Here is a 12,786-nt window from a genome sequence, read left to right on the forward strand (position 1 = left end):
CCCAATGTCCATAACCCTACCCCCCTTCTCCCAACCCCCCTCCCCCCAGCAACCCACAGTTTGTTTCGTGAGATTAAGAGTCACTTATGGTTTCTCTCCCTCCCTATCCCATCTTGTTTCATGGATTCTTCTCCTACCCACTTAAGCCCCCATGTTGCATCACCACTCCCTCATATCAGGGAGATCATATGATAGTTGTCTTTCTCCGCTTGACTTATTTCGCTAAGCATGATACGCTCTAGTTCCATCCATGTTGTCGCAAATAGCAAGATTTCGTTTCTTTTGATGGCTGCATAGTATTCCATTGTGTATATATACCACATCTTCTTGATCCATTCATCTGTTGATGGACATCTAGGTTCTTTCCATAATTTGGCTAGATATCACCTCACACCAGTCAGAATGGCTAAAATCAACAAGTCAGGAAATGACAGATGCTGGCGAGGATGCGGAGAAAGGGGAACCCTCCTACACTGTTGGTGGGAATGCAAGCTGGTGCAACCACTCTGGAAAACAGCATGGAGGTTCCTCAAAATGTTGAAAATAGAACTGCCCTATGACCCAGCAATTGCACTACTGGGAATTTACCCTAAAGGTACAAACGTAGTGATCCAAAGGGGCACGTGCACCCGAATGTTTATAGGAGCCTCTAGTTTTAACTACGATGTTGATTCACAAGCCCTTTGAGGCTGAGGGCCATGGCAATACTCATGGGTTCAGGCTTCTTGGGAATCTCCTGGAGTGGGAAGACCCTAACTGCAGTTCTAGAAAACCACGGCCCTTACAATCTTAGACTCAAAAAAGAGCATGACAGACCATTGTTGCTTGTCTTCTCTGTGCATTTGCTGAGCCCTAAGACATACCTGAAATCCAGGCAGAAGAGGAAGCTGAATGCTAAAAATGAGGTAGAGCTCATCCTTCTGAAAATAAAATGGTATTTAGGGCCCACCATGGATGAATGGCTTTTAAATACAGATTGGAAAGAAACCAGGAATAAAGCAGCTCTCACAAATATTACATCATAGTCTCAAATCATCCAATCCTGAATTGGAGGAAGGGTTTTCCTCTTACTTGGGAGTGTCTGCCAAAAGGAACGTAAATTCTCTTTGAGAGACAACTTAATGTAATCCACAATCTACATATATTTTCATATACGAGAGGAGTCATTCCTCCAGAAATTCCTAAGTAATGCCGTGTTACTTGTTAGATACCTATAGCAAATTTGTAAAATATTAGCATTCTTCTTCTTAAAGAAAATTAAAGTTTCACACCGTAAACTATTCCTACTGGACTTTCTTTTTTTTTTTTTTTTTTTTAAAGATTTTATTTATTTATTTGAGAGAGAGAGAGACAGTGAGAGAGAGCACGAGCGAGGAGAAGGTCAGAGAGCGAAGCAGACTCCCCATGGAGCTGGGAGCCTGATGCGGGACTTGATCCCGGGACTCCAGGATCACGCCCTGAGCCGAAGGCAGTCGTTTAACCAACTGAGCCACCCAGGCGTCCCCCTACTGGACTTTCTACTATTATGGTAAAGGCAATTAGCTCAAAATACTGAAATAAAATTTATAATAATTAGAAAAGAGGAACTAATATGTCCTTCTACATCATTCTACAAATGATTTTATACATAAAAATTCAGTATACAAAAATTCACTTTCACTATTAAGAGGGTTATAAATGAAGTGGCAAGAAATGGGAATTTTCATTGTATAATTTTTTCTACTATTATTATGTTAGAAAATTTTTATAATTTTTTTTTTTAAGGCAGAGAACTGGTTGAGAAGACACTTAAACTGGCACTACACTATAATTTAGTGGTACTATAAATTCTTATAAACTTTCTGGAAAGATATTAGCTCATATGTCACAACAGCTTTACCTTCCCAACCAATAATTTTTCATTTTGTAATCTTTATAAAGAACACTCAAAGGTTAGGAAGAACTCCTGATGCATGCGGATGCTGATGATGGCATTATTTACCAAAAAAAAAAAAAAGCATTGAACTCCACCAACAGTTTAATACTAAGCTTAAGCTCAAAAAAACTGTGGGATTTCCATGTGAATAAGAATTAGTAAGATTCTTGATATGATGTATTTTAAAATGTTAATAAAATATAAATTTACACATATAAATAATGAGTAAAAGCAACAAGAATAACAATTTTAAGAAGGTTAATAAATTCACATATATGTTATACCTATCTAGGGAATCACAGAGATTTTATGAAGACAAATGTTAATAGGTATGTCTCTATATAAATGTAGATATATAGTTAGGGCTGTACACACTCACACACATGTACATTGAAATTTGAGAAAAGAAATACACCACTCTGTTAACAATGATTGTACTTAAGTTATAAGCCGATTTTTCTTATCTATACTATTATATATTTATCAGATTTTCAATTCATGCTTTAGTAGAATGAAGTTATCTCCCAGAAAGTACTGTTTGGATCAAAACAAAACTAAACTATTCCTTCTTCTAAGGAATTGTCTAATAATCAGTCAATATCAGAATATGAATCCAATAACAATATTTTGATGCAAATATTTTCTATTAATCACTACGACGAAATTTTATTTCATAGTTTACATGAAGCACACATAAGTATTAAGTCAATCTAAGCACTTGAAAGTGATTAGTTTTACCTTTTTTTTTTTTTAAAGATTTTATTTATTTGTTAGAGAGAGAGAGAGAGACAGAGTGCAAGCACAGGCAGACAGAGTGGCAGGCTAGAGGGAGAAGGAGAAGCAGGCTCCCTGCAGAGCAAGGAGCCTGATGTGGGACTCGATCCCAGGACGCTCGGATCATGACCTGAGCCAAAGGCAGCCGCTTAACAAACTGAGCCACCCAGACATCCCTAATTTTACCTTTAAATCAACCTTCTAAAATATTTATGATTACTGTGTGATTTGTAACAAAATTCTTACCAAAAAAACAACAAATTGATCAGTGTAGTGTACTGGATTGATTTAAATCCACATTTGATTTCAGCTGACAACATTTAAAGAAAACCGTTCTCCTTATAAAAACAGCTTGTATATATTGCTTCTTAAAAATCACATTTAGTTTTCTGTCTCCTCATTTCTCAATTCATAGTAGAACAAATACTAATTCTTATAATAATGTGTTCTTTTTTAAAGATTTTTATTTATTTACTTGACAGAGATCACAAGTAGGCAGAGAGGCAGGCAGAGAGAGAGGGGGAAGCAGGCTCCCTGCTGAGCAGAGAGCCCCATGTGGGGCTCGATCCCAGAACCCTGAAATCATGACCTGAGCCGAAGGCAGAGGCTTAACCCACTGAGCCACCCATCTCTATACTAGAGATTTTAAGTGAAACTCCTGCATTTGAATGGGCATCTCTCTGATTCCAAAGACTGCTCTCTCCACTAGGAACATCATCAGCCTTCCAAAACCTCTGTAGTTTCAAGTCAGAATTGATCCTGTAAAGTCTCTCACTGAAGCCCACTGTGTCTCTCCTCCACTAACCACCAGGCTTTCATTTCCCTAATGGCCATAATTCAGTCATAAGGGATTTCTTTCCTTTTCTTTTTTTCTTTTTCTTTTGAAGATGTCACTTTTCTCAACTAGAAACCTTCACATTTGATATGCCTAGAGTCTGGAATTTACCACCGAGACCATCCTTCCATTCCAACTCTCCTAGATTAGACCAGGTTTGCTCCAAGGGCATTATACTCATTCTACTTGCCATTCCCTTCTTGTAACATTCGTAAATATTTTGTTTATTATTTGTTTTCCCAGATTAACTTGGTAGCTCTGCAAGGTACGGGTTATATTCATAATGTTCACCATGGTACACAGGTTCTTAATGCAGAACCTGGCACAAAATAGATGTGCAAAAGATTTGCATCAGCACTGAATGCCTATAAATATGATTATAAGAAGGGAGAGAGGAGAGGCCAGTGCTCTGAATTTTCATGTCTGTGGAAGATTGTGTCTATAGTTTATCTATCTCATTTGATATCATCTGAATCTCTTCTAGCTGAAGAGGAATTCCAACAAAATCTTTATACAGCCCTTTATAAGGCACAATATGAATATGTCAATAATTGAAAAAAACAACAAGTGTTATGTATTGTATTCATTTTCAAATTAATCATGCCAAGTAAGTTTCAATTTTTTGCTGTTTTTCTTTGGGTTATTGTCTCTCTCTTGCTTTTTCACATTTTATTCCCTTTTCCTCATTACCTTCTAAGAAAACACAATTTTAAGATAAAATCTTAATGCCTATTTAAAGATAAAAGCTAATAAGGTGTAGAAAGCACTATTAAAGCAGTAAAAGCATGATACAAATAGTAGGGATTACTGTGAAAATGTTCTGTTTGCTCTTTAAATCCCTTGAAACATTGGGCTTTTATAAATTTCTGCTTCATTAGGAAAAATGGGTTCTCTGAGGTTTGGTATTAAGTATTAGGTTTTTGGCTAACTTTATGGGATAGTAATATCTCATTCCCTTAGGACTAAGGATATGGTGAAATTTATTAAATGTTCCTTCAAATAATTTTTTTCCATTGTATTGCTGATTTAAAGTGGAATATCTGTTCCGACCTCCTATATTATCACATTCTTTTAAGCCTCTAACTTATTGAATATGTGCAACAATAAATAAATTGTTGGTATTACTCAAATCTAGAGTGAGACTTGGAATCCCTAAGAAAGAGAAAAAAAAAAAAACAAACAAACTGCATTGAGAAATTCAAACACTGGCAACAGGCTAACACAGTCAACTCCATAGTCTCATATTCTTTTGTGCTACAACAATTTGAAGTCACCAGATTTAAAAATTCAAATTTCGTCATGTTCTTTGGTTCTCTAATGGCATAGTAATTTTGTCCATTTTAATTTATGCTTATTATTCACTACTAATTAAAGGCAAGCCAGATTCAATAAATGTTCTTCCTCTACCTTCTCCTTCTCATCCTCTTCCTACCCCTCCTACTCCTTTCCCCTTTTTCTTCTCTTCTTGCCCTTCTTTTTCTTTCTTTAGAAAAAAAATATTATGTGCAGATTTACAAGTGGAATTGATCTTGTATGGGCATTCTTCCTGTAGAATACAGTTTCTTTCAAAATGAATTTCACTCATTTGACTTTAAAATTTGGTAACTATTATTAAACCACTACCATTTATAAAACCTGAGACTTGTGTATGTTTATTGAAAGCCGTGGAAATCAGGGTATTTATTTTTACAGATTCAATGAACATATTATAATGTTAAAATAAAGTTTGCATTCTTCTGCTATAAGAGATGACTATGTCATGTGGTGTATGTCATTTGATATTTATTACTGTCATAAGGACAACATGAGTATAGGTTACTAGATTTGTTTTCTTAGATTGAAAAATTTCTTCATAATTTTAGTATAAGTTCTAATGATTTTTATCAGATTTGTATCTGATATTTTCTATTTCACCACTTTAAAAAAAGGGATTTGAACCACACTTTTTGAAAATGTCTGACATGTTCTTTTATGTAATGACATATATTATAGGATCAGCAAAAAACAGAGAGATAGAAGGAGGGAAAGAGAGATGAAGCCATTTTCCCATTTCCTAAAGCAACAAATTATTTACTCCCTTTTACTGACAGTTTTGTATATACTTAATATACAACATAGATATCATATGTACAAAATATATGTAAATGGAAATAGAAATTTTCTACTGCTCATTTAATGCGATGATTACTAAAATCTGTTTACTTTCAGTAAACAGAAAGTAAATTTCTCAAAAAATTAGACTAGTGAAAACCACGTAATGGCCACAAGGTATATTCATGACAGACAAAAATATGGAATTATATGTCTTTCCCGATCAATACTTAAAGTGTTTTCTTTTAGCTGCTATATTGGGATTTCACTTAACAATGGTGAAGTAAGTTTAGTTGCTTCCTTTTTTAAATTTGTATTTTTTTAGATTTCATTTACTTATTTGAGAGAGAGACACACAGAGAGTATGGGGGGGGGCAGAGGGAGAGGGACAAGCAGACTCCACTGAGCACAGAGCATAGAACTGAAGCTGGGACTTGATCCCAGAACCCTGAGATCATGACCTGAGTCAAAACCAGGAGTTGAAGACTTAAATAACTGAGCCCCCCAGGCATCCCTTGTTGTTTCCTTCTATTTCTTTAATAACAAAGTTCTTAAATAGAGATCAAACATGTATGTATAGTCTCTTGTTGTCAACTATGTATATTGTGGATTAGGGCACCTGGGTGGCTCAGTCAGTTAAGAGTCTGCCTTTGGCTCAGGGTGCTGGGTTGGACCCCACTTCCAATCTAGCTCCCTGCTCAGCAGACAGTCTCTTTGTCCCTGTCCCTCTCCACCCTCCACCTGCCCCCAGTTCATGCTCTCTCTCTCAAATAAAAATCCTAATATATATATATATATATATATATATATATATATATATATTTGCAGATAATTATATCACTTACCAGACACAAATGTATGGCAGTTGTATTTATCTTGTGTATCACATAAGACAAGCTGAAGACAAATATTCATGGAATGTTTTCCACGAACTATAGAAAAGTAAGAATGAAACCTTCAAATGTATGTGTTCAACTTTTAAATGAATCATTCACTTCCTTCTGAAGGGCCTGATTGGTAATCACCATTAAGTTTCTAAAGTATAACTGCCACTATGTACTGCCACTATGTATAGTTGTCTATTTATTTGTTGGGCTTACATATGAGATTCTAAATGCCTCAAAAGAAACTCTGTTCTTCATGATATTGCTCTCAGCCAGCGTGTGACTGGCACATTACATTTTCTTTGCTTGGAATTGAAATACAGTTGTCAATATATCCAACACATTATTTGGCCTGTGTTAGGTAAGTGCTTTAAATCTCCTTTTCATTTCATATGAAGTCTGGCCCATAATGCACAAGAGATAAAGGATTTAAAGATGAATAAGCAGAAGCAGCAAACACAGACTGAAAATAAGAGGTGTTTTTTGGATTTTTCCCTTAATATTAAATCTTAATGTAGAAAACATGTGAGTTTTGTTGGTATTATACAGATTACAGTATTAAGATCATGCCATGGTATGATACAAGGTGTATATTATATAGAGATGAAGAATTGTATACCTTTGTTGTTATCCATTCCTCCTACTGCATACAGAGTTCCAACAGTAGATTTTCTAGGTTTAGTTCTTGGACTTTGCATTAAAGTTCTTCTTTCTGGCAATAGATGATACTTCATTGCTTCCAGAATCAACTTCTGACATTCCAAATCATTCTTAAATAATGCATGGTTTTCTAGGTCAGCCAGTATCTGTGAATAATACATAATCACTGTCAATAATGTTTTTATAGGAATGAGTATATGACATCAGTAGTTAAAATTAGAAGCTTAATGCCTGTGATATTACCCATATATTGAGAGGGATGAAGAATGTAATAACAACTAATTACATTGATAAATAAAAATAAATGAGTATAACGGAAGACCTTTCATAAGAAGCAGAATGGATTTTATTTTCTATTCAATACTATTTATTGTCATCTTATGACACAGAGTTTAGAGGAACTTCCAGAAATCATTTTTTCTATTCCTTTTCCTCTTATGAAACCTGTTTATAAATTGTATATAGTTGGCTATGTTGGCCATAAACCTGTCCAGCAAAGGGAATTAAAAAATAACTTTTAACAAATTCATGGTAACAACCTAGTAAATTTCATTTATTTATTTTAAGATATTCCAGGTATAATCTAAATCCTTTTATTTATTTATTTATTTATTTTAATATTTTATTTATTTATTTGACATAGAGAGATCACAAGTAGGCAGAGAGGCAGGCAGAGAGAGAGAGAGAGGAGGAAGCAGGCTCCCTGCTGAGCAGAGAGCCCTATGCGGGACTCGATCCCAGGACCCTGACATCATGACCTGAGCCGAAGGCAGCGGCTTAATCCACTGAGCCACCCAAGTGCCCAATTTAAATCCTTTTAAATTAAAAAAATCAATAAAAATGAAAACAATTATTCTTATCTCTTTAAGGATGCAAACAGATGGAAAGTAGTATAGTAGACAAGGTAAAGTTTCCAATAGTGAAATTAAGAACTTTTATACCAAAATCCAGCACCTGAGGGAGAAATACAGTGAGATCAACTGTTTGAAGCTGTAGTATGTGTCTCTTTTGCTACACCAGCGTTTCATCCCCCCAGATTCTTTTGTGTACATTTCTTTGAGCACATACAAAACATTTTCTTTTCCTCCTCTTCTGTTTTTCTTTAGACTCTCTTTTTTTCTGGATTCTTTCAGGATGACTTTCTTCCTTAATGAATGAATATTTCATTTCAAGTGACAGTTAAATCTGTCACATAAATTTAGAAAATTAAGAAGCTGAAAATTTAATATTAATACACTGACCTTTTCATCCACATTGATAAGAAACTTTACCATATCTGGACACAAATATGTATTGAATGAATAAGTTAATATATGATAGCAGCATATAACTAAATAATTAGATTTCACATTTTAACCTTAATTAAGTAAATTTATTCAGCCATTGTGATGCATACATAGTTGGAGTCGACAAGAAGAACATAAAAACACATAAAATAATGAATGTAACATGTGAAAAAGAACAATACCTCTGAGGCTGAATAGGAATGTAATGTATTAGAGCTACCAAAATACTTTGGAATATAGAAGGGAAGATGTTCAACTAAATTCTTGGCTTCATTGTGTTTTTTACATACTGAAATCTTAGTTGCCTTCCTACCCACATTCATTCTAAACACTAAACAAGAAAAATAATTTTTTTTAATAATATGGAGTAGGATAGGAGATATCTAATGGACTTTTTTTTAAGGACTACTATTTTACTCTTTTAGTAACTTTAAATAAAGAAATAAAAAACCGTCAAAGAGAATATCTATTTCCAATAAGATCCTAATGATCTTTATAAAGTAAAAGAATAAAAAAGGTATTTTAATATGACTTTTGGTCATCTGGGTATTAAAGTATATTTGTTCTACATATAAGCCTTTTCCTCTCCTTAAAAGGAAAACAATTAGGTTTTCTGGTGATAAATGTATATATGGCTGAACTTGGCTCCCATCATTTTTCTCTTCTTTCCCTTTTCCACTTTTTTGGAGAAACTTGGGATTAGTTGATTATAAGAAACTATTCTTTTATTAGCAGCACACTCTAGGAGTATCTTATCCAGATAAACAGTTAAATACAAAATGAAAGGGGTAAAAAGAGAAAAAATATTGGAAAAAAAAAGAAAAAATTCAAAAGATATGTGTTTCATTTCTGTATTTTTTTTTCTTGGAAAACTATAACTCATAAGGAGTTCAACTGGAAGTTTGCATTAGGGTTTAGGCTTTAGATATATCGATTCATGGTATAGATGTAAATATTTTAAAAGTTTGACCTATGGGTACATGTGTCACTTACATTAAAAGGAGTTCGTACAGTAGTCATAATATGTAGATGACTCTTTGAACTAATTAGAGTGGATTTGTTTTAACTTAAAAATACCTCTATGCCTTCTTTTATATTTTTTCACCATGTTAAAAATAAGGTTAGTATGGGACGTCTGGGTGGCTCAGTTGGTTGAGCAGCTACCTTTGGTTCGGGTCATGACCCCAGCGTCCTGGAATCGAGTCCCGCGTTGGGCTCCTTGCTCAGCGGGGAGACTGCTTCTCCCTCTGCCTCTGCCTGCCATTCTGTCTGCCTGTGCTCGCTCTCTCTCCCTCTCTCTCTCTGATAAATAAATAAAATCTTTAAAAAAAATAAGGTTAGTATAATATTTAAATAAATACAAGACTTGGGTTAATTTTTATATTTTAAAGTTTAAAAAATTTGCACATTAGTTGTATGGGTTCGAAATTATAATTTTTAATAAACAGTTTAGGATTACCAAAATATAAAATTGTATAGTAAGCTGTATCTTTTATAAAGGTTCAGTCTTGTGAATTCTTGTAGTCCTGTATATCAAAAAGGTCACTAATGTTGGCTTACATTATAGTTTTTATTTCTTCAGAAAACCTTAAGACAATAGACTAATATTAAATTAATTTTAAAAGATTATTTTTTATTTTTTATTTTATTTTTTTAAAAGATTTTATTTATTTGACAGACAGAGATCACAAGTAGGCAGAGAGGCAGGCAGAGAGAGAGGAGGAAGCAGGCTCCCCACAGAGCAGAGAGCCCGATGCAGGGCTCTATCTCAGGACGCTGGGATCATGACCTGAGCTGAAGACAGAGGCTTTAACCCACTGAGCCACCCAGGCGCCCCAAAAGATTAGTTTTTAAATACAGTTTTGATTTCTAAGAAAAGTCACATTAGTCACTGAAATATTTCTAACTTTTCCTGGTTCCTTATTTTATATATATACAAAATGGACATAGATTAAAGAATGTGCAACATGATAAAGCCAACCTTAAAAATATAATTTTATTACTTACTTGAATGACTAAATATCTATATGTTTCTAAAAGCATAATGCACTAGTCCTTTATCTGATATGTCGTTTGCAAATATCTTCTCCCATTCTGTCAGTTGTCTTTTGGTTTTGTTAACTGTTTCCTTTGCTGTGCAAAAGCTTTTGATTTTGCTGAAATCCCAAAAGTTCATTTTTGCCCTTGCGTCCCTTGCCTTTGGCGATGTTCCTAGGAAGATGTTGCTGCGGCTGAGGTGGAAGAGGTTGCTGCCTGTGTTCTCATCAAGGATTCTGATGGATTCCTTTCTCACATTGAGGTCCTTAATCCATTTTGAATCTATTTTTGTGTGTGGTGTAAGGAAATGGTCCAATTTCATTTTTCTGCACGTGGCTGTCCAATTTTCCCAACACCATTTATTGAAGAGGCTGTCTTTTTTCCATTGGACATTCTTTCCTGCTTTGTCGAAGATTAGTTGACCATAGAGTTGAGGGTCTATTTCTGGGCTCTCTATTCTGTTCCATTGGTCTATGTGTCTGTTTTTGTGCCAGTACCATGCTGTCTTGATGATGACAGCTTTGTAATAAAGCTTGAAGTCCGGAATTGTGATGCCACCAACTTTGGCTTTCTTTTTCAATATCCCTTTGGCTATTCGAGGTCTTTTCTGGTTCCATATAAATTTTAAAATTATTTGTTCCATTTATTTGAAAAAGATGGATGGTACTTTGATAGTGTCCAAAATCTATAAAGAACTTAACAAACTCAACACCCAAAGAACAAATAATCCAATCAAGAAATGGGCAGAGGACATGAACAGACGTTTCTGCAAAGAAGACATCCAGATGGCCAACAGACACATGAAAAAGTGCTCCATATCACTCGGCATCAGGGAAATACAAATCAAAACCACAATGAGATATCACCTCACGCCAGTCAGAATGGCTAAAATCAACAAGTCAGGAAATGACAGATGCTGGCGAGGATGCGGAGAAAGGGGAACCCTCCTACACTGTTGGTGGGAATGCAAGCTGGTGCAACCACTCTGGAAAACAGCATGGAGGTTCCTCAAAATGTTGAAAATAGAACTGCCCTATGACCCAGCAATTGCACTACTGGGAATTTACCCTAAAGATACAAACGTAGTGATCCAAAGGGGCACGTGCACCCGAATGTTTATAGCAGCAATGTCCACAATAGCCAAACTATGGAAAGAACCTAGATGTCCATCAACAGATGAATGGATCAAGAAGATTTGGTATATATACACAATGGAATACTATGCAGCCATCAAAAGAAACGAAATCTTGCCATTTGCGACAACATGGATGGAACTAGAGCGTATCATGCTTAGCAAAATAAGTCAAGCGGAGAAAGACAACTATCATATGATCTCCCTGATATGAGGAAGTGGTGATGCAACATGGGGGCTTAAGTGGGTAGGAGAAGAATCCATGAAACAAGATGGGATAGGGAGGGAGACAAACCATAAGTGACTCTTAATCTCACGAAACAAACTGTGGGTTGCTGGGGGGAGGGGGGTTGGGAGAAGGGGGGGTAGTGTTATGGACATTGGGGAGGGTATGTGCTTTTGTGTAAATTGGAAGGGGAGATGAACCATGAGAGACTATGGACTCTGAACAACAATCTGAGGGGTTTGAAGTGGCGGGGGGGTGGGAGGTTGGGGTACCAGGTGGTGGGTATTATAGAGGGCACAGCTTGCATGGAGCACTGGGTGTGGTGAAAAAATAATGAATACTGTTTTTCTGAAAATAAATAAATTGGGAAAAAAATAAAATAAAATAAAAGCATAATGCAGAGATAAATAAGGACTCTTTCAAATTTTTCATTAAAAATAGGTAATTGTAAAAGAAAATTTAAGGAATTTTGCCAAAATACAGTATCAGAGGACAGTCAACCTTATTTATATTATTGTTTATAACCTTATATATTAAAATATATTAATAATTATATTAATAAGTATTATTATTTATAATACTTTCAAATAGTACTTTTTAAAAGGAAATTAATTGCTCAATGTTCATAGATGTATGCATAGTGAAAATATTATAAATTATTTCAAAGTATGACAAGGAAGATATACAAAATAAAACTAAAATTTATAATTGAATTCTATAAAATAACCAAGCTATTCTGTACTTAAATGTTTTTTCCTTTAAGTAACATAACATTGTATAAAACTTCTTAATTTTAGCATACCCCTAATCATTTGAGAGTTTTTAAATTTTATTTTTTAATCTTGAAAGAAATTAAATTTTTCATAATTGCTTTTACTGATTTTTGTGTATTTTCAAATTATTATTATTGCTTATAGATAGTATGACTGTGTCTATATCTCATCTC

General features: G+C 34.7%; 1 protein-coding gene across 1 annotated transcript in view; it reads right to left on the reverse strand.

Annotated features, from left to right (window-relative positions):
* Positions 1 to 12,786, reverse strand: part of KLHL1 (kelch like family member 1) — a 370,470-nt gene that overhangs the window by 106,990 nt on the left and 250,694 nt on the right. Inside the window, exon 6 of the mRNA XM_044249858.1 lies at positions 7,119 to 7,305. Coding sequence (XP_044105793.1) covers positions 7,119 to 7,305 — 187 coding nt within the window. The remainder of the gene's footprint in view (positions 1 to 7,118; positions 7,306 to 12,786) is intronic.

This window comes from Neovison vison, chromosome 5, assembly GCF_020171115.1.
Source record: "Neovison vison isolate M4711 chromosome 5, ASM_NN_V1, whole genome shotgun sequence".
In the NCBI taxonomy this organism is placed as follows: domain Eukaryota; kingdom Metazoa; phylum Chordata; class Mammalia; order Carnivora; family Mustelidae; genus Neogale; species Neogale vison.